At 49.7% G+C, this 25,463-nt stretch overlaps 1 protein-coding gene across 3 annotated transcripts in view; it reads left to right on the top strand.

Moving 5' to 3' along the window:
* Positions 1 to 9,415: 9,415 nt before the first annotated feature.
* Positions 9,416 to 25,463, top strand: part of SEC14L5 (SEC14 like lipid binding 5) — a 45,527-nt gene continuing 29,479 nt past the window's right edge. For 2 of the 3 annotated variants that reach the window (XM_036020957.1, XM_028515185.2), the window contains exons 1-4: positions 9,416 to 9,654; positions 10,309 to 10,423; positions 24,248 to 24,397; positions 24,804 to 24,935. In XM_036020957.1, the coding sequence (XP_035876850.1) occupies positions 10,361 to 10,423; positions 24,248 to 24,397; positions 24,804 to 24,935 (345 nt within the window). In that variant the 5' untranslated portion in view covers positions 9,416 to 9,654; positions 10,309 to 10,360. The remainder of the gene's footprint in view (positions 9,655 to 10,308; positions 10,424 to 24,247; positions 24,398 to 24,803; positions 24,936 to 25,463) is intronic. The other variant, XM_028515174.2, reaches the window with a different exon arrangement.

Below are 25,463 nucleotides of genomic sequence, written 5' to 3'. Positions count from 1 at the left end.
CTGCTCTCAGAGAGCTTGTGGCAGAGGACTAGGACCAGGTTAGGGATAGGGAGACAGTGTATGTTTGAGGCTGCCTGCGGATAAAAGATGGCACCTGTCCTGTGTTCCCAATGACAGAGCAGCCTGGGCAGGCAAAGTCATGGAACAGGGGCCCGGGGACACTGCGAGGAAAGCCTCCAGACAACAGGCTGAGGGTGGTTGGAGCCCTGGTGAGGAAGGAGGGGTCCCGGTTCCCTCATCATCTTCCCTTCTGCACAACACTGACATTTTCATGGGAATCAGGCTCCTTACCCACCCCGGGGGAGGATCGCCAGCTCTTCTCCTCACACTGTCCCACACATTTACTTATCCATTTCTGAAGCACCTAGTGTATGCCTACCCCTGGGGTTATGGCAGCTAACAAGATACAGCCCTCATATTCCCAGTCTGGGAAGGGAAAGGGAGAGAAAAGCAAGCAGACAACCACATTTTTAAGAAATGAAATAACCTGAGTGCCCATCAATGGGGGAGTGGCTGATACTGATGAAACTGCTATAGTCTGGAAGGGTGGACAGGGGTTAGGAATGTGGTGAGCTAACAGCCTCACAAGGAAGGAAGCCTAGGTGTAGTACGTGAAAAAGAGGAAGTGGGCCACCAGCGGGTGTTGCATTTTTGCCATTTGTGATTTACAATAGAGCTGCCCTGGCTGGTGTGGCTCAGTGGATTGAGTGCTCGCCTGCGGACCAAAGTGTTGCTGGTTCGATTCCCTGTTAGGGAACATGCCTGGGTTGTGGGCCAGGTCCCCAGTAGGGGGCATGTGAGAGGCAACCATACGTGGATGTTTTTCTCCCTCTCTTCACCCTTCCCCTCTGTCTAAAAATAAAACAAATAAAATCTTTAAAAAAACAAAAGATTAAAAAAGAGCGGCCCCCATATCTCGGTGACTGTTCTCCTGCCTGCCTGCCTGCCTCAGTCTCGGTCTGCCTGGGTCCTTTGTCCACTTCATCTGCTGAGGTCGAACATTCCTGCCCATGACCTGGGTGGCTAAGTCCCCATGGGCTGCCCTCCCAGGCCACTTTCTGCTCACGGGCTCAGGCTTAATCCCAGGCCTCCAGGACTGATGAGTCAACACAAGCCAGCTCTGAACAAACACCCCCTCCTCCTGGCCTGGGATCCCTCCTCCACCTGCACCCAGTCCATCCTGTTCCCCGGAAAGAGCCCAGCCTCTGCTGGTCTGGGTGACTCTAGAGCAGCCCTGTCCAGAGGAACTTCCTGCCCTGGTGGAAACAGGCCACGTATATCTGGGAGGCATCGGCCACCTATGGCTACTGAGCACTTGAAATATGACTAGTGCAACTGATTTTTTAATTTTATTGTTTATATTTGCTATTATTTATATAAATATATATTCATACTTAATTAATTTAAACAGCCACATGTGGCTGGTTGTTATTGCACCGGAGGGTCCAGAGGGTCAGCCTGTGTCCACGCATGAAGGAGAAGTGGACATCCTGGGACCCTGGGGGTTTGATTGAACAGCTGGGGCCTCAGGGACTGACTGGGGGGTCCCTTGGGGTCAGCTGTATTGATGGGACTGAGCTCAGCTACGGGCACCTGTGGCCACCCCTCCACCTGCCTTGCCCAGCCTCACGGGCAGGACCGTGACCTGAGCTGACCCCTTACTGTTAGAGTGCCCAGCTCCAGCACCCATCTAGCCTCCTTCATTCTCGCAGACCTCTGACAGATCACACACAGCCCTACCTCTCCTTCCGCCAGTTGCAGTCTCTGCTCCCCACTCCAAGCAGCTTCTAGAGGACCTGACCTAGAATGGGGTTTGGTGTCAGCTGACACAACTGGTCTACTGAAAGGCAGTGGTGACATATCCCCCTTCCAACCAGGGGGACTCAGAGTCTACATCTGCCCTGGCCCGGTCTCCCCAATGTGCTTGGGCATCAAGACTTTGCTTTTGAAGGAACCGCAGGGCACTTGTCAGGGCATGAGGGAGAGTTTGCGGGCTGGGGAGGGTCATGGGGAAGGTAGGGGGGTAGGAGGCTAACCAGCCCAGGGTGCAGTGGCAAGGTGGGCTCTGCAGAGGGCTGATGGTGTAAGTCCTAACCCCCTCAACCTGGGAATGTGACCTTATTTGGAAAAGGTTCTTTGCAGGTGTAATTTAGTTAAGGATCTCAAGATGAGATCACCCTGGTTTTAGGGTGGGCCCCGAAGCCCACGGCAGATGTCCTTGTAGAAGAAAGGCAGCGGGAGATCTGAGACGCAGAGGCTTGTGGAGAAGAGAATAAGGCCGCGCAGCCACTGACTGAGGTAGAGACTGGAGCGACGTGAATTGAGGACGGAGAAGAAGCCACTGCCAAGGAGCAGCTGCAGCATTCGGTGATTATATTGAGACCCTGGCCTTAGACCCCGTGCGGAGTGGACTGTGCGGTGTGAGAATTACACTCACTAAAGCAGAGTCGCCACGTCCCTGCACCGTACCGTCTCACACGCCACCCTCCACAAGGTCCCGTGGGAGAGGGTCCCTCCCTCCAAGTTGGCACTATATGCCCCTATTTTTAAAAATTCAATGTGAATTTTTAGTGTCATTGTGGTAAGATATGCATGATGTAAAACTTACCGCCGTTTAAGTGCGCAGTTGGGCGGTGCTGAGCACACCACGCTGCTGTGCAGCTGCCCCCACCAGAAGCTGGACAAGGCCAGCGAAGGAGCTGACTCCTGGACTTCGGCCTCGTGAAACTGATTTCTGGCGTCCAGCACTGTTAGAGAACACATTTTAGTTGTTTTTTTAAGTCACTAAGTGTGTGGTAATTTCTTATGACAGTCATAGGGCACTGATAAATGGGGGTTCCTTCTTCCCTGCCTTGCAGGGGGACCCTGTCTCTGCCACCATCAAGGCACCTGAGGCAAGTCATGGGTGAAGGTGAGAGTGTAGGGTGCTGGGGTGGGTGTCTCCTTCCACCTTCTGCCCCCTCCCCTCCCAGTCCCCTGGGAGCCTGCCCAGGCATGTGCACCCCAGACGCCCCTTTTTATTTACCCAAAGGGTGTGCCACCAGGCTCCCCCAAAGGCAGAGATCCTTACACGACACTCCCTGAGTCTGTGGGGCCTGTGCTCACTCCAGGAGGTTAGTGTCAGAATCGAGCTGAGCTGGAGGATACCCAGCTGGTGTCCAGAGAGTTAGAGAACTGGCTGTTGGTGTGGGAAGACCCCACGTACTTGGTGTCCGAAGTGTTGTGAGTAAAACCAGTTCAGCCATGAAAAGTATGAAGTTCTGATACCTGCTACAATGGGACTGAGCCTTGAAAACATCACGCACAGTGAGAGAAGCCAGCCACAAAAGGGCACACAGTGTGTCTCCATCTCTATGAAATGTCCCAAACAGGCAAATCCATAGAGTCAGGAAGCAGATGTTGCCAGGGTCTTGGGGGAGGAGGGTCAATGGGGAGTGACTGCTAAGGGTTCCGGGTTGCTGTTTGTGGATGGAAACGCTGTGGAACTGATGGTAGTGATGACTGCAGCGCTCCGTGAATATACCGAAAACCCTGGACTTGCAGCCTACACACGAGTGGATTGTGTGGTGTGAGAATTACATTCAACGCAGCAGACTCATCGCTTTCCGGTACCGCACCGTCTCACCTGCCACCCTCCGCAAGGCCCCAGGGGAGAGGGTCCCTCCCTCCGAACTGGCACTGTTTACCCCTATTTTTGGATAATCGTGGTAAAACTATACATAACATAAAACTTAACCACTTTAAGTGCACAGTTCAGTGGTGTTAAGTACATTCACAATCTTGTGCAACCCTCACTATCATTCATCTCCACAACTTTATCTTGCAAAACTGAAACTCCACACCCATTAAACACTGGCTCCCCATTCCCCCTCTTCCGGTTCTAGCAACCACCATTCTACTCTCTGTCTCTGTGAATCTGGCAACTCCAGGGACCTCATATCAATGAAACCATAAAAATAACTGTCCTTTTGTTTCTGGCCTCTTCCACTTAGCATAACGTCCTCAGGGTTCATCTGTGTTGTAGCATCTGTCAGAATTTCCTTCCTTTTTGCCCTGGCAGGGTAGCTCAGTTGGTTCGAGTGTCATCCTGATGTGCCAGGGTCGAGGTTTCAATCTCCACTCAGGACATACACAAGAAGCAACCAACGAATGCAGAAATAAGTGGAACAACAAATCAATGTTTCTCTCTCTCCTTTCCTCTCTCTAAAAATCAGTACATAGAGGCCTGGCTGGCGAGCTCAGTGGATTGAGTGTGGGCTGCGAACCAAAGTGTAGCAGGTTCGATTCCCAGCCAGGGTACATGCCTGGGTTGCAGGCCATAACCCCCAGCCACCTCACATTGATGTTTCTCTCTCTATCTCCCTCCCTTCCCTCTCTAAAAATAAATAAATAAAATCTTAAAAAAAAAAAAGAATGTCAACATCGGAACCATTAAAAAAATCAGTACATAAAGCTAAAATTTTTTTCTTCCTTTTTAAGGCTGAATAATTTCCATGTCACCCCCATTTTAAAGGAGGAGACATTGTAGCCGTGATCAGTGTGGCTCAGCTGGTGTGGTGCCATCCCGCAGAGCAGAGGTCACCAGTTCGATGTCTGATTCCCAGCCAGGACACTGGCCTGGGTTGCAGCTTTGTCCCTGAACAGGGCACGTGCAAGAGGTTTCTCTCTCACACCAACGTTTCTCTCCCTCTCTTTCTCCCCCTCTCTCTAAAAATAAACAAATAAAATCTTAAAAAAAAAAAAAAGGAGGAGACACTGTGGCCACATGCTCTGCAGAGACACTGAAAGGCGGCAGGAGGACCAGAATCCACACCCAGGCCACCCTGCCTCCAGCATGCACTGCTTACTACTCTGCAACGCAGCCCCTTCCCAAGTACCACCAGACTCCCCTGCGCCACCCCACCCTTCTTCCTGCCTCTTTCCTTCCTCACTGAGAGCTCCCGGGCTTAGAGGGCCTTTTACTCACCTTTGCACCTTGAGTGCACATGCAGCTCCAGGGAGAGTCCAGAGGCAGTTCTAGAATCAGCATTTGTGGGAATGATTGAACTTGGAGGTGCATTGGGGGTCAAAACGAGTGAGGCCTGGCTGTGCAGCCCCTGGGGCAGGCTCCCCCAGGCTCTGCCTCTGTCTCAGTCACAGCTGCCAATGACCAGGGCCTTTGCATTGAGTTGTGCAGGCTACAACTTGCACACCTGTACACAGCTGCCCTGCCGGTGACCTCTAAGACCCTCCAGGTTCCCAAATCCAAGAAGCCTCTGAGCTCCACTCTGAGAATGAGGAGGAAGGAACCTAGAAGCAGCCCTGGGATAAACGAGATTGGTACAGAAAACAGACTGGGGTTCCCAGGGGCTGGGGGAGGAGGTAAGGAGTGACTGCTTAATGGGACCGAGTTTCCTTTTGGGGTGATGAAAATGTTCTGGAACTAGTGGTGCTGGTTGTACACCTTGTACATTGTGTACTTATAATTGGTTACATGGCCCTGGCTGGTGAGGCTGAGTTGGTTGGGTGTCACCCTGCAAAGTGAAAGGTGGCCAGTTTGAGTCCCGGTCAGGGCACGTGCCTGGTTTGCAGAGTGCATGCAAGAGGCAAAAGACTGATGATTTTCTCCCTCTCTTTCTCTCTCTCTTCCCCTCTCTCTCAAAATAAATAAATAAAGCATTTAAAAAATTGGTTACATGGTAACTTTATATTATGTGTATTTCACCACAATAAAAAAAATGCCATACTCTCTTCAGCTTCAGCACTATCCTAGGGCCCTCATGTATTCTAGGGCCAGATCCAGGACCACTTGTGTCCCACAAGGGTCTGGACCCTGCACCCTCTTAGTCCATCCTCCTCTTCATCCCACCTGTTGTTGGTGTCACACTGAGCTATCCAACTGAGAACATTGCCCTGTAGGACGCCTTCCAGGGGCCTCTGTGTTAGGACTGGGCCCAGTGTTTTACTCAAATAAATGCATCACTAATGGTTGAATTTCCTGCTGCAGTGACCTATCTGTAGGAGAGGTATTCAAAGACGTGGGGTAGTTTCTGGAGACTTCAAAACACACCTCACCGAAAGGCAGCTTTGACTTGGCCATTCCCACAAGGTAAGTAGGAAGCAGCAAGTAGGGAGAGGTTGGAGGTCCTGCCCCTGGGACTGACTTCATGCCCCCACCATTCCCATCAATCACCCCATGCTTCTGGCTCCTCCTCAGTCCCGGGCCAGGATGCCTTACTATCTTTCAAGCTCAGGCTGGGAAATCACATTCTGAACTTTAGTCCCAGCCCTGAGGAAAGAAGGCTGTGGAGAATCAGAGTCCTGGGTTTGAGTTCCTTACTAGCTGTGTGACTTTGAGCCAGTTACTCACCTTCTCTGTGCCTTAGTGTCCTTTTTTAAAATTTTTAACTTATTTTTAAAATTTGAATTTTAAAAATGTTTTTGTTGACTTTGCGGGGGGGGGGGAGAGAGAGAGAGATGGGAGGGAGAAACATTGATGGGCTGCCTCCCTGAGTGCTTGGATACAACAGAACTGCAACCCAGGTCCGGGGATCAAACCCACAACCACTCGGTGCGTGGGATGACGTTCCAATCAATTGAACCACACCCACCAGGGCAGTTCGCTTGTCTTTTAAATGAAGATTAACATAGTTATGACCTGAAAAAAATTTAAGTTAGGTTAAAGTCATATAACATAAAACCAGCAATTTTGATGCATATAGTTTGGTGGCATGCAGTGCATTCAGCATTGTGCTCAGCACCTCTCTGGAGTTCCAAAACACTTTCACCACTACAGGGGTTGATTTTGAGGACTCAGTGTGTAAATGCTTGTAAAACCGAGAATAATGCCTGGTAGAGTGAGTGCCAGTGAGTGCTCCATAGATGTCAGGAATAATTGGTAGAACGGGGTGGTCTTGGCGGGTGGTGGGATTAAGTCACTTCCCTTGGGCTGCAGGAGGAGGGATTTAGTTCTCACTCCCCTCTGGGCCCCATTTTTTCCTCTCTGAGCTCTCTGTACCCACCCACTGTTGTACCGGCTTCCACACCCCCCCCCGCCCCACCCCCCCCCATCCCCTCACTGACTGGGGGGCAGGTGCTGATGTTGCCAGGAAACCGGGAGCTTCTGCAGTTTCAGGGGCCCTCCTCACTCCTTTTGGCTCTTCTTGGCCATTCCCTGCATCTCTTACATCTGCTTCTGCTCCCCTAAATGGTCACCTTCTGTGGCATAGGAGTCACATGTGGTGTGCAGTGGCTGGGAAAATGCAGCCTGGGTGGATAAGAATGAATGGGAATGGAAGCACGCCCACATCTGGGAGGAGTTCTTAGAAGCTCCTCACTTAGGAGCACACCATCTCCTTCCCAGGACCAGCTTTTACTCTGAGTATCCTGGGATCCCCTGCATCCAGCAGATCCCTGGAATCTGCACATTAATATGCACTCTGCTGAAGGGAGTCTTAGCAGCTGGAAAGTTTGGGACATACTATTGCTGCCTTATCCCTCCAGGTGTAAGTAAACGTCCCGCTCTGTGGTTACTTCCTGCCAATGTAATGCCTTTCGTGCTGTAACGATAGCTAAGTGTTCATGCTCACTACGCAGCTGCACTGACACCCAGGAAAAGCATGCGAGTTTCCTTGAATAACCTGGGGTACAGCAAAACATCCCTGAACCCATCTCTCCAGTTCCTCGAGGGAGAGAGACCCAGGAGCCATAGACTATCACTTGCTGCCACCTTGTGGCAGGCATGGGAACTTTGTGCTCCATTTCCATCCTTGATAACCCTAACCAAGAAGACACACTGAACCCCTACTGTGTGCCAGGTCCCCAGAAAGATCCTGCGGACCTAAGCCAGACAGAGAAAGATAAATACCATATGATTTCATTTATATGTGGAATCTAAAGAACAACATAAGTGAACGAACAAAATAGAAACAGACTCATAAATACAGAGAACTAATGAAGGATTGCTAGATGGGAGAGGGGTTTGAGGGGCTGGGTGAAAAAACTAAACGGATTCAGAAGTACAAATTGGTAGTTACAAAATAGTCATGGGAATATAAAGTACAGTTTAGAAATTAGAGTCCATTGTATTGTAATAACTATGTGGGTATTAGGATTATCAGGGGGATCACTTCATACATTATATAATTGTCTAACCACTATGCTGTACACCTGAAACCAATATAAAATAATGTCGAATGTCAACTGTAGTAAAAAAAATCCTGCAGGTCTGGGGGCAGATGACAACACAGACATGGTCCCTAGCCTTGGGAAGCTCCCAGTTCTCCCAGAAGAGACAGTCAGTAACCCACAAATGAATACAGTGAATGAGTAATTAAGATAATTACAGAATGTGGTACAAGCTGAGCTAGGAAGAAAACAGGGGCTGGGTATCACAGGGTGAAAAGATGGATTTGATAAACCGAGTGTCTGTTTCCCTGCACAACCACTTCCTGCCCAGGACTGTGGGTTATTGCAAGGGTATGTGCGTCTGTCTGGCTCCCCCTTGTGAATGAGTAAAGTCACCCCGTGCTGGCACATAGTAGGTGTTCAGTAAATGTCGAATGAATACATGATGACAATGCTTTACAGAGCCAGCCTCTTGGCTCCTCCTGACCGAACAGATGGGGAGAGGAAAGAGGGACTTAAGGAAGGGAGGTGGGCTATAAGGGTTTAAATGAGGATGATGGGCAAATATCACCCTCCCACGGAGGCCCCAGTCCATCCTGTTTTAAATTGTATCCTCTCTCCACTTGCTTCTTGAATGCCTCCCTTGCTTATTTTTTTCACTTGGGCATTTTTCGCCATCTCACATACTATATATTTGCCTCATTTATTTAATGTAAACTCCACGATGGCAAGGATTTTTGTCTATTTTGTTCATTGATGACTTTCCAGCGCCTGAAAGTGCCTGACACTTAGTAGATGCTCTGTCAATGTTTGCAGAGTGAATGAATATGCGTGGGCGGGATTTGGAGGCAGGGTCAGAAGGACTCCGGTGAGTCCAGTGGGACGGGCGGGGCTCAGAGCCCAAGCAACAGGTTGATCCGAATTAAGGATGAGGACAAAAGTAAATTGTACTAAGGGGGGCGGGGTTGGGACCGGCACGGGCTCCCTTAGGGGCAGAGCTAGCTTGGGGTGGAGCCTTGGGGTCCCGTCTTCCTGGGGTAGCTTGGGGTGGAGCCTTGGGGTCCCGTCTTCCTGGGGTAGGGCCATTCCCGAGATTGCGAGCTTTAAGAACCAGACCAGTATGAGGGCGGGGCCCAGCCGAGAAGTGGCCAATTTGGAGGAGGAGCTGGGCTGGGGGCGTGGTGAAACAAAGACGTAAAATGAGGGGAGGGGCTAAGGCTGGGGCGTGGCCAGGGCTGGGAGCCGGGTGAATCTGGGCGGGGCCATGACAGGGGCGTGGGCGGGGCCGTCCTGGGGCGGGGCCAGTTCAGGGACTGGGCCGGGCCAGGTTCTCTGCTGTCCCGGGTCCTGGAGCGCTCTCGCGGAGCGGGTCTCTTTCCCGACCCTCAGGTTCCTCCTTGACCCACCAGGCTAGACTCCGCAGGCTTGGCGACTGTGGTCTGGCCTTGCTTCAAGCACTGCGCTCTGAGCCAGGCGGCTACGTGGTCCCTGTCGGGCTGAGCTCCTCACTACCCCAGGACTGCGTCCCTGGAGATTCCAAGGGCGAGGGTGAGCTGGCCTGTGTGTGCATGCATGTGTTTGTGTGTACATGTGCGCATTGGTGTGTGTGCATGTGTGTGGACGTCTGTGTGCACCAGAGGAATTGTGTATGTGCGTGGCGTTGGTTAGGTACATACTCAAGGAGCTGAGTGTGTGTGCAAAGTTATGTGCGTGTGCAAGGGTGGTTCCATGTAGGAGGAGAGTCGTGCATGTGTGTATGTGAGACAGACAGCGCGTGTGAAATTTGGTAGAGACTGTGTGTATCAAGGTATCTTGGAGAAAATGAGAGAGAAGGTACAGTGATTCTTGGGGGACGTCTGTGGTGAGCTGGGGGTGTGTGGGTGGTGAATTGTGGGAGTGGAAGAATTGCCAATGCGTGTGTTTCCATGTGAGTGACAATGAGGGGTGTTTCTGGGAGCCTCCATGTAAAGGGGTGGGGACCAAGGAATGTTTAGGGGTACTGATTTCTCTTGGAGGGTGAGTGTGATCTGGGGCAGGGGGTAATGTATCTGGCAGTTGTTGGGGCCTGGCAGAGTGCAATTTAGGGATTACACCAAGTACCTTGCTTTAAGTACTGGGAAGATTTGTGCATGAGGGAGCAGTGGGTAGGGTTCTTGCTTCATGCGGAGGGAGCTGCTACCTCACCAGTCACCTGTCACCCAGGCTCTGCATTCACTCCTACCTGAGTGGCCTCTGTTGGTGCTTCCACAGGACCATGGTGCAGAAGTACCAGTCTCCTGTTCGCATCTACAAGTACCCATTTGAGCTGGTCATGGCGGTGAGTGACCCCTGATTCTCTGGACCCTGTGTGATGGCTGGAGGGATGCTGGAGGGTTACAAGAACTCAGCCATGATGGGAAGGAGAGAGAGCCCCTCAATCCCTGGATCAGAAGGAATTTTTTAACTATTTGGTTGACCTGGTGGGTCCAGCTTCCAATCAGTGACCCCTCGGCCTGGCCATCCTACCTTGTTATACAACTTCTGGAATCCTTGCCCATTGAGCAAAACACAAGGTCTTTCTTTCTTTTCCTTGAAGCTTGCCTGTTCTGTTGTCTCAGGATCCTCTGACAGAAAACAAAAATATCAGGGGCTAAGCCACTGCTGTCATTTTATGTAATGACAGTAACAGTAATAATAGTAAACACAGTAATGATGATGGTGGCAGCCGTTCACTGAGGGTGTACAGTAAATGCAAAGAATACATGTAAGTCTTTACACATATTCTGCCATTTAATCCTTTGGCGCTGGCCACATAGCTCAGCTGCTTAGAGGCTTGTCCTGATATGCTAAGATTGTGGGTTCAATCCCTGGTGAGGGCATATATAAAAGTCAACCAATGAATACATAAATATGTGGAACAACAAAAATCGATGTTTCTCCCCCTCTCTCCCAAAGCAGTAAGTAAAAATTTAAAAAGTCCCAATAGGTCACATTATTCTCATTTTATGTCCACTAAACTGAAGATGGACAGGTGACAGGATGGCCCCAAGTTCTGTGGCTAGAAAGAGGTAGAACTGGGGGGACTCCAGAGCCATGATTTTAACCACAGCACCCCCAGGGCCCTGCTTCCATTCACACACCCTCTGTGTGTGTCCTGCCTGATCTTATCCTATGGTTCTACATGCATATGTGTTTCTAGTCACATAAAGGGTTAAAAAATATCACCTGAGCCTTCCGTACACGTTGTGCTATTCGGTGTAAATGGTTCCAGGTCAGGAAAGAAGCAGGGCACATACTGACTAGCTGGTGACCTTGGGCAAATTACTTAACCTCTCTGAGCCTTCTCTCATCATCCCTAAAATGGGGATTACATAGTTTCTAAATTTGGGCATCCTGTTGAGGATTAAATGAGTCAGTATACATAAAGCTTTTCATGCTGGGTCTGGCATAGATCAAATGCTATTAGTGTTTTTGTTACTGTTACTGTTGTTGCCTGTGGCTGTGTGACTTTCCTTCATCTGTAATGAGGATGGAACACCAGTGGGCAATGAGGAGATCTGGGACATGCAGTCAGAAGCCCTGGGTCCCTGTCACTGCTTTGCAGTGCTCTGGCTGTGTATCTTTGGGAAGTCACTGAATTTCTCTGAGCCTTGATTTCATAATTTGTGCAATATGGATGGTTGTATGCACCTCATAAGGTTGTCATGAGGATTAAAGGTGTGTGTGTGTGTGTGTGTGTGTGTGTGTGTGTATGACCCAGTGCCAGGCCTCGTCCATGCTAAGCAGACAAAAAATGGTGGCTAAATATACACAATTGTCCTATAAGGCTCCAGGTAGCTCATATATTCTAAGACCCTAGGACTCATTTGTTCATTCATTCATTTACTGAATAGAAAAGAGGCACTGTCCCCACCCTTTTGGGAGAGTGCAGTCACCTGTTGCTCTCTGCCATAAAGTGGAGACATATAACAGTAAGATGGACAACTAATAATTTTTTATTATTGCATGTGCTTAATAAATGTAAATTTAATTTAGTATGTTTAGGATTTTCAAAAATATTTATGATCATTACACTTTAAAATAAAACATGTTTAAAATAAAACATAGCACTTAAGACCCCATTAGTAGTACTAGTGATGTACTTATGTTGTCTTTTTTTGGACTATGTCACAAATATTTCGTAGGCTCTGCAATCCATGAATGAAGGCAGGTCTTTGTTTGTTCCCTCAGGTGTAAACAGTCTCTAGGTGTTGATGTAGGGATGCCGTGGGCACAGTAGGAAACAAGGGTTTTCAGGTATTTGTCATCTACGTCTGCTGTAATCTAGGTTCTTTGTGTCTTTCAAAGAGCAAGTTGTCTCCCGTACAGCTTTGTCAGTGAAAGAGCTTCAAACCACTGCTCATCCCTGACAAAGCCACTTTGCCGACTGTTTACAAAACATCATTGTCCCCAAAATAGCTGCATAACTCAACATAACTTGTGTGCTGTGTGGGCACAAAAGGGGTTTTCTGCACTTAATGTCTGTCTTTGTTTCTCAGCTGAACACTTGCCCTCAGTTTGGGTCAGATGCCAGGGAAGTTTTGGGTGAACTCAGCTGTTTTTATCACTTCCGAGTGACCGGACCAACTGGCCTTTTGGTTTTTCTGTTTAACAAAACTGACCTGAGAATCCAAGCCGCCCTCATGTCTTCAAAAGTTCCCCCATGGTGACATAAAAGACTGAAATCAGGCTTAGGGAACTGGTTATAAAATAGCAGTGAGGCAACTTGTCAAGACCCAGCTTAAAGTTTTTTTAAAAATCACTTTTCTCTTTGATTTAAAAAATTTAACTGATACAATGCATAGATGCCTCTTTCCTTGGGCCAAATCCCCGGACATGAATTCTGTTTCTGAGGGATAGGATTTCAGGGGAATTTTGCTTTCTTCTTTCTCGATAGCACTCTGTATTGTTTGGCTCAAAGCAATCAGCTGGGATTACGTTGGTACGTAGAGGAAAGTAATTTGGCAAAGAAGGCAGCTGCCTTATCCAAGGCTGGAGAGGGTCCTTGCTCCCTTTGAATGTGGGCACCGGGAAGTGTGTGCGTGTGGGTCTTTGTGGAGATCGCTGTGTGTACAACACGAAGGCCTTGTCTTGGACTGTGGGCTGTGGTCATTTAAGTCCTGAAGGCCACTCTGGTTAGCCTACAGCCCGTCGTGAATGGATTCAAGGTTATCTCTAGTTTCTCACCTGGAAAACAGAGGTAATTAAGGTCTGGCTCCTCCGAGAGTGGAAGTGACAATTCACAGAAGAGAGGCAGGTGCTCAGACAGGGCCTGACACATTGTCAATGCTCCTGAAATATTACTTAGATTTATTATTGTTATTTATTGTTTCAACACCTTTCTTGAGCTGTAACTCACATACCATACCAACCACCCTTTTAAAGGGTAAAAGTGGTTTTCAGTACATTCATAGAGGTGTGCAACCATCATCACAGTCAGTTTCAGAGCATTTTGCCACCCTGAAAAGAAACCTTGTATTCTTTGTCAGTATCCCCAGTTCCCCCATTCTGCCCAGTCCTGGATAACCACTAATCTACTTTCTATCTTTGTACATTAGTCTAGTTTTTGGACATTTCATATACATGGAATCATAAAATATGTGGCCTTTCGGGACTGGTATAATATTTTCAAGGTTCATCCACACTGTAGCATGCTTCAGAACTTTATTCTTTTTATGGCTGAATACTATTCCATTGCATGGATGGACATATTTGTTTATCCATTCTTCAGCTGATGTACATTTAGATTGTTTCTGATTTTGTGCTACTGTGAATAACATTGCTAAGGACATTCATGTGCGAGGTTTTGTGTGGACACATTTCTTCCAAAGAAATTCCTGGTGTGAATAGTGGTGGTTATTCGGTAAGTTTATGAAGATCCTATTTTAAATTTCATTTAACAGACACAAATGCAGTGCTTCCTGGGTTCCAGGCACTGATCTGAGCCCATTCAAATATTAATTCATGAACTTCTTATAGCTACCCCTCTGAGATAGGTTTGGTGGGTAGCCCCATGCTACAGATGAGGAAACTGAGGCACAGAATGAATGAATGAATTACCCAGAGCTACAAAGGGGACACGTGGCAGGTGGGGATTTAACTGCAGGCCATCGGCTCCAGAATTTGTATTCCCAACCATGAGCTCTGTCATTTGTCAGAGCTGCGGATCTGAAGTTATGGGGGTGCCACCTGGGCTGAACGAGTGGTCCCACTGGGACAGTTGGTTACCATCAGGACTGCGTCCAGAATGCCTGCACCCCAGCGGGAACCTGCAAAAGGGAGCACAGCCAAACCTGGCAGCCCTTGGCTTCCCATGGGCAGCTGATGCCTACACAGCCTGGGAGCGTTGACTGAGCCCTCTGTGACCCCAGCCCTCTAGGCCAGCTCACAGGCGGGTACTAGTATAGCAGCCTTAGCTGCAGCGGAAGAGGAAACTGAGGCTTAGAGAGGTCAAGAACCTTGTCCCTCAGTCACTGTCCTCATTTGCTTGGGCTGTGTAACAAAGGACTACACCGGCTAGCTGAGAACCACAGGAAGTCCATACCTCACAGTCCTGGAGGACAGAAGTCCCAGGTCCAGGTGCCAGCAGTGCTGTGCTCCCTCTGCTGTGCTCCCTCTGCTGTGCTCCCTCTGCAGGTGCTAGGAAGGCTCCTCTCCGAGCTTCCAGTGGTTTCTTGGCTGTGGCCATAATGGCCCTCTTCACATGGTGCACTCCCTGTGAGTGTCTCTGTGTCCAAATTTCCCCTTTTATGAGGGTACCAATCCCGTTGGGTTTATAAGGACACCCTGATGACCTCATTCTAACTTGATTGCCTCTGTTAAAGACTCAGGGATGGCCAAATAAGTTCACATTCTGAGGTACTTGGGGGAACCTTTTTTAGGGGGACACAATTCAGTCCATAACATTTAGTAAATGGCATCACCAGTAAACGGCAGAGGTTTGAACTCGGGGAATCTGACCCCACAGCCTGAGTGCACAGCCAGATGTTTTGGATTCTGGCTTGATGTCCAGTAAACATCTGTGTGCCAGTCACCTCTGCAACTTCAGGAATGACCTGGCCACCTTTTTTCCCTGCCCAGGGGTCCCTGTGGGGCTCAAAAGCCCTATGGCTTCGTCTCAGATTCTGCAAACCTGAAGAAGGAAGATGGCACGGAGTAGAATTTCCTAAGCAATAAGCTTTTCACGTGGAGGAAGGGTCGAGGTGAGGGTTGTAGTCAGCAATTAAGTGTTAAAATATTTAAAGACCTGGTTTTCTGTGTTGATAAACAGCTTGTAATTTAGCAAATAGGTTATTAATAAGAAAAAGCCTCTGAAGGTAAATCTTTGCAGTGCAGGCCATGGGCAGTTACAGTTGAAATTGTTGTTATGGATGTAGTTTTAATAAAGCAGCAGGGGCCTTATTCAAGGGAGTTTAAATTAGTTCCCTGGAGCCTGTTGTCATCTGATCCGTTGCTAGCAGATTAAGAGAAGCAATATTTTCCGCCCTGGACTGCTTACAGGGCTCTGCGGTGCTCTGATTTGGGCTGGGGGAGCAGAGGCGATCCGCGGCCCAGGAAGGTGATCTTCTGATTCAGGGGGCCCTGAACTAAACTGGGTCCCCACTCATTACGTCACACATTCATTAACTCGTGCATGCACACGCGTGTGTGCCCCACAAATACTCAAGTGTACGCTGTGTGCCAGGTGCAGGGGCTGTGAAAGGGCTGATTCCTAGTACTTTCTGAAGGCATCATTATTCTGATAGTTTTGTGTAAAACTTGTTTGTTTACTCTTTTATATGGGTCTATTTCATTAAAGTAAGCTTCAGGAAGGTGGGGACCATGTCTGTCTTCTAGTTTTGTCTTGACCTGGTTTTCTTGACATGATCCTTTTTTTGCCCACATAGAGCTTGCTCTGGTGTGTGTGTGTGTGTGAGAGAGAGAGAGAGAGAGAGAGAGAGAGAGAGAGACCAGGCAAATGCCATGAAGGATGACTTGTAATGGGGGAAGAACAAGTCGACAGCCAAAGGTCTTTAAGGCAGCCAGGTAGAGCCTTGCTGGGGGAGGAGGGCCAGCTGTACGCAGGCTCAGTCCGCAGAATGTGTCCCTCTGAAGAAATGCACGTGGTGAGGTTGGGCCCCAGTGAGAGTCAGAAAGTGATTGGTGTGTCAGTTTATCTCTCCAGGGACTTTGGGAGTGGGGCAGGTTTTAAGCAGCAGGGTGGCACAATCAGATCTGGGGTTTAGAAGGCTCCCCTGGCTGTTAAAAAGTGGATTGATGGGGGTTTCTATCCCAGAGCATGGGGAACCATAGGTGGCAGAAGTCAGGAGCATTCCTGAGACACTTGGGAAGTCTAAAATAGCATCTCCCTCCCATTAAGATCTTGACATACTGCTAAATGTCAAGACTCGCTGGGCTGGCTTCACTTCTGCCTCATTCCTCTGGGAACCATCAGGGGTACCAGCTGATCTTGGAAGTTCGTGGGCAGCGAGAGTGTCAGAGGAGAAGGGTTCCCCTGCCCTGCTCCCCACCCCTGGGTGAGATCCACAGCAGGATTTCTTGCAGCTGCTGGGCTCAGCAGCCAGACTGTGTACTCTCTCAGTAGTGGAGAGGCTAGGCATTCTGATGGTGTGACCTCATGAGGACACAAGGTACCAGCCAGGCAAAGGATGATCCATCTTGTGAGGAGCAGATAGACACAGAAACAAACAGTCACTAGGCTGTGCTAACTGTGCCCCACGCTGCAGCCTTGGGACCAGGAGTCTGTGAAAAACAGGCAAAACTGCTCATCTGTGTCGTGTTCAGGATAATTCATTGGCCGATAGCTGCAGATGCACTGCTATTGGGACCAGAAGGGAGCTGTTCAGGCATTTATTCACTTGTGCATGAAGCAGCTTCCAGAACTTGGCTCTCTGTGGTAGACAAGGAACAGCAATACACAGGCACGGGTTACCCTCTGGGCTGTGTGCCTGCCGAAGTGCATTGGTGAGTGTAGACAGAAGCCCACTTGTGCTGAGATGGGGGCACCTGTACTGCTCGATCTGCTCTTCTAGGTACATATGTGATGAGGGTTCCACCTTCCTGCTCTTTCCAAAGCACCTGTGGTCTCCCCTCCCCTCCCCTCCCCTCCCCTCCCCTCCCCTCCCCTTCCTTCCTTCCTTCCTTCCTTCCTTCCTTCCTTCCTTCCTTCCTTCCTTCCTTCCATTTGCAAATATTGGCTGGATGTCTCCAGTGTCCCAGTTTGCATGAATGCACTGGAGAATCCAGTGATGAAGAAAACAGACATAGAGACAGCAGTGTTGACTATAAACGAATAAACACAGACAGGCTATCCTATCAAAAATCACAATCAATGCTTCTGGTAGGGCTACAAACCTCCTAGGAGATGGTTTACTCTCTTTTTAAAAAATTGTGGTAAAATATGCATAACACAAAATTCCCTATTTTAAGTGTACAGTTCAGTGGCATTATGTACATCCACAATGTTGTGTAACCATCATCTCTATCCATCTCCACAAATTTTCCATCTTCCCCACGTGAAATCCTGTACCCATTAAACACTGACTCCCTGTTTCCCTCTCCCCACACACAGCCCCTAGTAATCACCATGCTGCTTTCTCTCTCTATAAATCTGACTACACTAGTACCTCATATGAGTGGAATCGTATAGTATTTGTCCTCCTGTGTCTGGATTATTTCACTTAGCATCATTTCTTTTAATGGATGAATATCCCAAGGTATGGAAAGACCACATTTTGTTCATCCATTCATCTGTCAATGAACATTTGGTTTGTTTCTACTTGTTAGCTATTGGGAATAGTGCTGTGAACACGGGTGTACAAATACCCGTGTACAGGAAAATGGTCCCTGTTGATTTATAGCCCTGAAGACATCTACTATGTTCATTTAAAAATCTACTATGCAGTGTTTGACACTGCTAATTACTTTACACATATTATCTCTTTTTAATATTTAGAGCAATCCTTATGAAGTAGGTTTCATCACCCTTATAATCCTTTTTTTTTCCTGAGGAAACTGAGTCTCAGAAAGGTTAAGTTGAGGTCACCCATCTGGCAAGTGGCAGAGGCGGCATCTAAACTCTGTGCTTTGTCTCTGCCACTCCATCACACCCCAGACGTGCCCCTCACTGTGTCTGGGCGCCCTGGCACAGGGTCCTCTGACCCTCTGTATTTGTCCTTTTTGTCTTGTGAGCTGGCTTTGACTACAATAGCAGTAGGTTTTTCAGCTACAGGGCTGTCTGGGTATAGGTGTTTATAGAGAATGTCCATGGCAGCGATTTCGGAAGACTTCTACAATAGTGCCGCCACGGTCCTGCGTGCCCACTTCCCTTCATCAGCTGGGTGGCACTGCTGCCATTGGGTGTCTGATGGCTCACTCACTGAGCTCTGATTAAAAACCTCGGTCCAGAGTTGGGATCCAGACATTACCCAGTCATGAAAAAGAATGAGGCACTCACTCCTGCTACAACATGGGTGAGCCTCAAAAACATGATGCTCAGCGAAAGAAGCCTATCACAAAAGACCACATATTGTGTGATTCCGATGATATGAAACGTCCAGAGAAAGCAAATCCAAAGAGACAGAAAGCAGATGAGCGGTCACCTAGGGCTGGGTGGGGAGATTGGGGAGCAACTGCTAACAGGTACAGAGCTTCTTTTTGTGATGATCAAATGTTCTGCAATTAGACTGTTGTGACTATTGCATAACTTCATGGATGTACTAAAACTCACTGTACTGTGCACTTTAAAAGGGTGCATTTTATGGTCTGAGAATTACATCTCAGTTAAGAAAGAAGAGTTGAGAGAGCTAGAGGATTGATACTCATCTGCCCTGGGGTCTCCCAGGCTTGCAGGGGAAATCTGGTGGGTGGATAAGGAAGGCTCTTGAGGTGGCCACGTGGTGGTCACTGGGTGGTCAGTGCCCTGACTCCAGACTTCAGCACAGAGAGGAAGGGTGGCGTATTGGGCTAGAATATCTTAGTGTGATTTGGCTGTTCTTTCCACATTTGCGGTGGAAGGTTTAGGCTACTGGTTCCAGCTTCCTTTGAATTTGCATGAGGAAGAGCAGGAAGGAAGGAGGGAGAGGGGGAGGGAGCAGCTGTCAAGTGATTATCAGAAATAGCTTTCCTGTACTTTATAGAATCTCACCCTTTTTAAAAATTTAAATGTATTTAACAAATGCTTATGTAGAACAAACCATGTGTCAGCCTCTGTTCTCAGCACTTTACTGAAACAGACTCCTTTATTCACCCGGACAACTCAGCAAGGTAGATACTTTTCTCCTTTTAACAAATGAATTAGGGAACTGAGGAATGAATTAAGGAACTAAGAGCTTGATGATTTATTTATTCATGTGGTCACAGAGCTGGTCAGAGGCTGAGCAGAGATTTGAACCCAAGCCCCAGAGTCCATGCCCTTAACAACTCTGCTGTACTGTCTGTCACTCACTCATTCATCATGTAAATGTCTATTGAGTATCAACTATGAGCTAGGCATTTTTTCAAGGCACCATGGATTTGGAGGTGAGCAAACCCACTATCAGGGTCTGATGACTTCTTAGTTCAGCACAGTGACTCACGAAGGAAGAAAACAGGTACAAGTGAGTGGTCTCTGGGAGCATTGCTCCACTTTACAGGTGGGCCTGCTGTGCTCAAAGTTACCCAGCTTAGCTGGGAGTACAGGGCTCTCTAGCTCTGGCCCCCCATCTCCACATGCTAAGTGTGTCATTGTAGATTTTTTGCAGGATGGGGGCACGTGGGAGACATTCAGTGGAAGTTTACATCGGCCTCTGCCTGCCCCAGCCGAGGCTCTGCAAGGGCGAGTTCTGGACCTTGGACCAGCTTCCTTTCTGAGCCTGCAGGCTTGGGTGTCCCTTCCCAACCACCTGGCAGAGGGGCCGTAACTCAATCCTTCTACTGCCTTGTGTCCCTTAGGAGGCCAAACCACGTGTTTGTCTGTCAGGGAGAATCTCAGGCCTGATTTGTGAGGACAGCAGTCAGCACCTGAGGCTCTCAGACAGGGATAAAACTAGTCGTGAGAGCTGGTTCCCACATAGCTTGTGTCCTGTGAACTCTTTCTTCTGAAAGACGCTGTGGTGTGCAGAAGGCAAAGGGCCCTTGATTTGTGGGGTTAGGCCAGGGGACTTGGCATCTCCAAAACACTGCCACTGGTTTTTTTAAATCATCACCTGAGGATGTTTTTTGAAAAATTGATTTTGGGGACAGAAGATGGGGGTGGGGTGGGGGGAGAGAGAGAGAAACATTGCTGTGAGAGAGAAACATCTGTCTGTTGCCTCCCATATGTACCCTGACTGGGGATCGGACCTGTTTTGGTGGCAACCTTTGGGTATACGATGCTCCAGCCCACTGAGTCACATTGCCAGGGCAAACTACCAACACTTGTGGTGTAACCTATATGTCCCCCAAGCGGCAGGACAGGGTGGTTCAGGCCTGGGATCTGGGTCAGCCAGGCCTGGCTCCAATTCTGCCACTTCTAGCAGTTATGCAATGTGTTCCCAAGCCTCAGCTGGCTTAGCTGTAAAATGGGGAAACACTAGTTCCTGTCCCATCAGGGCATGGTGAGGATGAAAGGATGCAGTTAGCGTTTTGTAAATGTCAGTAACAACAGTGTCAGACTTGAGAGCTCACAGCCCCAGGGAATCTCCTGCTGACAGTCCTCTGAGACTGGAGAACTGGCACAGCAATGGACTCCTTATTTCAGGGCCCCTGCCTTCCAGATGGAAACTGAGCTCTGGGGCCCCCAAAACCTGGGGTGGCTCTGTCGTTGGAGCAGCCACTGCTCGCCTGAAGAAGGCAGCGCCTTCCCTTGTGCAGGCAGGGTGAGTTGTGTCCAAGCATCCCTCTATTGCTGATCAGTCCCCATGACTTCCCCCTGTTATCTAGGGGCTCCAGATGGGGCTCTTCTAACAAGGTTTGTTATGACAGGAAGTTGGCCAATGAAGCTCAGTGCCCTCAGCTGGCTGTGTGTGCTGAGCCATAGCCTGTCATTCCTTCCAACACCTTCTTGCGGCTATCTGGGACTTCAGCAACTTTATTTTATTTCTTTCTCTGCTCATTGGCATTTCTTTATGAGCCCCTAGTGTGCGCCAAGAACTGAGATGGATGCAGGTATGAGGTTAGTGCTGCTGAAAAGCATTCAACCCAGGCCTTTGGTGCACCACATGCAAGCAAGTAAGTATATATGGTTAAAAGTGCCCTAGTGCACTTTTAAGTGCATTCATCAAGTAAATGAATGGGTTAAAGGACAGAGCACGGGGGAGGAGGCAGCCTTGCAGGGAAAGTGGGGGAGGGTGCCTCAGGAAGAGGGACCAGCAGAGACAGACAAGTCCCTGAAGTGTAGAGTCTCCTCAGCCCCCATCCTTGTCCTCTACCTTCTGGGAGCCTCAGTGACTCCTACCTCCTCCCACCTCACTGTCAAGTGAATTGATGAGTTTTCCAAGCAGGAGAAACAGCTAGTGCAAAGGCCCTGGGCAGGAACAAGCCTGGTGGGTGGATTTCCTGTTTCCTGTGGCTGACAGAGCAAAGCACCACACACTGGGGGGCTTAAACAGCAGGCATTTTTAATCTCACAATCTGGAGGCTAGAAGTCTGAGATCGAGTTGTCGGCAGAGTTGGTTCCTTCAGAAGGACAAACTGTTCCAGGCCTTTCTCCTCACTTCTGGTGTTGCTCATGATCCCTGGGGTTTCCTGGCTTGCAGAGGAGTCACCCCAGTCAATGCCCTCGTCTTCATGTGGTGTTCCCATGTGTGTCTCTGTGTCCACATTTTCCCTTTTATAAGGACATCTGTAATACTGGAGTAGGGCCCACCCTACTCTAGTATGACCTCATTTTAATTAGTTACACCTTCAACAAACCTGCTTCCAAATACGGTCACGTTCAGAAGTTTAGGACTTCACACTTAAGTTTTATTGGAGGTGGGGGGCACAAGTCAACTCATAACAGTGTGTTCTAGAAACAGTGAGGCTGGCGTGGCTAGAGCAGAGTGAAGGAGGCTGGGGTGGGCGGTGGGCTGGTGGGACAGATCTCCCAGGGCCTGGGAGGCCACAGTGCAGAGTGTGGGATCTGTTCTGGGTATCCAGTTCCTTTCATCTGGGGATCAGGGGAGAGACTGAAAACCAGTCAATGGGGTGGAGAAGCTCAGGAGTAGTGTGGCCACTGCCTGGCAAGAGTAGAAGGACTGAGGGCAGAGAAAGGAGAAATTGTGACCACATGGCCCCAGCAGACAAAGCCTGGCTATTTCCGAGCTGCTGGGCAGAACAAGACCTGCTGCTGAGCAAGGGGTTCCTGAGGGAATGGGGGCTGATCCAGCTTGGGATTCAAATCCAGGTTCACCATTTTGCACTGTGTGATCTTGGGTAAATTACGTAGCCTATCTGGGCCCCAATTTCCTCATTGTCAAATGAATGTCATGCAGAGGGTTAAATGGAAGAACACACACAGCTGGAAGAGCAGAGTCAAGGCTTGATGAGTACCAACTACTCCAAGACACAGTCTGGTGACATTCTGGTGAATTTACGTTACAGATAAGGAAACGGAGTCTCAGAGAGGGCAAGTGACTTGTCCAAGGTCACCTAGTGAGACCGTAGCAGAGGCTTGAACTAAGTCTGTCCAATTCTGAAATTTGCACCCCTTTCCCCCCTTATACTTTCAAAACACGTCAGCATCCACCTGCCCATCGCAGAGGTGGGGCCCAACTGGCTCCTCACGCTCCCCCTGCATTTGATGCCAGCAGAGTGGTCCGAAAGGGCTGGGAAGGAGCTGTGTTCTGTTTCTTGAAAACCTATACTGTGCCACCATTTGAGTCCTGTTGCCTGGGGAGGGAAAATGCTGGGTGCCTGCGACGTGCCACACTCTACATGAGATATTCAACTTGGTTTGGTCTTCTGGGAGACAGGCTTGGTATACACCCATTCTTCCGGATGATAAAACGGACTGAGAGAAGGAAGGGACTTGTTCCTCTGCTAGGAGGGGTGGAGCTCCTCCAGCTCTCATCTCTCATCCACTTTGCTGTGAGGCTCCCTCCTTAGTGTGGAAACGCCTTCCTTCAAAAGAGGGTTCAGGGGCCTCCCTTGTCAGTCCTTAGAGCCCAGACCCCTGTCTGGGAGCCCCATGGTGCACTTTCCCTCCGGGACCAATGTGCCTTATTCTAACGCTGGTGTGTTTGTACAAGGCAACCAGTTTTGACATCCGGCAAGGAGGCAGTGCTTATCCTCCTGACCCTGGCGGAGGACGCGCTGGACTGGCCTTGTGGGGCTGGGATAACCCCAAGGGCACCAGGCACGGTTTCATGTCTTCCTTTCCCCTCCCCTGCCTCTGTCACTCTGAGCTGGGTGGGTGCCGCCTCTCGGCTGGCAGGGTTGGGGGCGGGAGTGCGTGTCCTCAGATGCCGGCGCTATATTTGGAGCTTGCTTTGATCCTGATTCCGGGGCATGTGGGCTGTGACCGGCGCTTGGAGCAGACCCTGCTTGAATGCCGCCTGCTTGTATGCTCGCACGCCCCCCAGCGGCTCTGACCCTGGTACTTCTGGAAGTGGGCACAGACTCGCCTTCCAGTCTGGATGCCTTTTCTTTCTTAGTTGCCTTCCTGCTTTGGCTAGAACCTCTAGGACGTTGACTAGAAAGGGCCAGGGCAGACAGCCTTGCCTTGTTCCTTGTCTGGTAGGAATAAGTGGTCAGTCTGTCACCACTGAGTGTGCTGTATGCTGTGGTTTTCTGTAGACGCCCTTTATTATCAGGTTGAGAAAGTGTCCTTCTCTCCTTGCTTGTTGAGTTTTTGTCATGAAGAGGTGTTGAGTTTTGTTAAAAAAATTCTTCTCCCTGAAAGATGCTTTCTTTTAAAATATCCCTGTCAAGTCCACTCTCGTCTGAGGGCGAAAGCCCAGATGTAAAGCCAAAAGGTGATCTGCCCAGTCACTGCGCAGGCAAACGATGGTCTTGTTGGTAAGGCAGCAGAGGTCACTGCGCTCCCCAGGCGCCAGGAGTGCTCTGCGCACTCTCCATACCACGCTGTCAAACGAGAAATGAGAGGACATTCCCCCGGGGCAGGAGCAGAGCTGTGCCGGTGGACCTCGGCCACCCCCTCGCACTCACTCCTCTCTACTCCCAGGCCTACGAGAAGCGCTTCCCCACCTGCCCACAGATCCCTGTCTTCCTGGGCAGCGAGATCCTGTGCGAGTCCCGTAGCGAGGATGGCGCGGTGCACGTGGTGGAGCGTAGCTGCCGGCTACGCGTGGAAGCCCCGCGGCTGCTGCGGAAGGTATGGGAGCGGGGAGCAAAGGAGGAGACCAGACGGGGGTCGGGGGTCAGCACCACGGGAGGGGTACCTGGGGGCCAGGGGCGGGGCCAGGCGGTGGGGTGAGTGTGTGGACGTGGGCGCTGGAAGGGGTTTAGGCGGTGGGGTCAGGGTCGGAGGGCCAGCTAGTCCGGAGGGACCAGGGCAGGGAGGCTGGGCTGGAACTGGGCGGGGTGTTGGGGTACTAGGGCCGAACGGGGGTCCGGGAATAGGGGGCTGGGGAGATGGAGTCGGAGATCCCGGCCCAGGTGGGTGGGCAGGCAGGCGTGCGGTGGGGGTCTCGGGGCCTGGGGGTTACCGGGCTAGCCCTCGTGGTTCCTGCACCCAGTCCCTCATCCCCTGCACACCCTCGCTGCCCCTTTCCTTGCAGATCGCTGGTGTGGAGCACGTGGTTTTCGTGCAGAAAAACGTCTTGAACTGGAAAGAGAGGACCCTCCACATCGAAGCGCACAATGAGACTTTCGCTAGCCGCGTGGTGGTCCATGAGAACTGCAGCTACACGGTGAGCGCCGGCCCCCGCCCCTCCGCCTGGTCCTGAGTACTGCGTCCGGGCCGACGCCCTCCCTCCCAGAGCCTTGTGGGGTAAAATGCAGGAGCTCCTCACATTTACAGTTCAGAGACACAGCTGATTTTTTTAAAACAAGTTTAAGCAGTCTACAATATAGCTTGAGACATACTAAACTATTTTGCATTGTTTATCTTAAATTCAAATGCCACAGATCCCACATTTTATGTTTAGATCTGACGACTTGCCTTCTTCCTCCATTCTTCTCTCTCCTGCTTTCAAGAAACTGTGCCCCATTCATTTATCTGCCTGTAAGACGGGGTTAATGATGGTGCCTACCCCATAGATTGTGGTGAGGACTAGAGGAGGTAAAATATCCACACCCCTTGGACCAGTGCCTGGCATGTACTAAGCCCTGTATATGTGTTACTTTTAATTTTTTTTTTAATTTTTAAAAGAGAGAGGAGGAGGTGAGAAAGAGAGGGAGAAAAATATCAATGTGTGGCTGCCTCTCATGCGGCCTCT

Source organism: Phyllostomus discolor, chromosome 3 (genome assembly GCF_004126475.2).
Source record: "Phyllostomus discolor isolate MPI-MPIP mPhyDis1 chromosome 3, mPhyDis1.pri.v3, whole genome shotgun sequence".
In the NCBI taxonomy this organism is placed as follows: Eukaryota; Metazoa; Chordata; class Mammalia; order Chiroptera; family Phyllostomidae; genus Phyllostomus; species Phyllostomus discolor.
The sequence above is the reverse complement of the archived record's forward strand: the minus strand, read 5'-3'. Positions and strand labels throughout refer to the sequence as shown.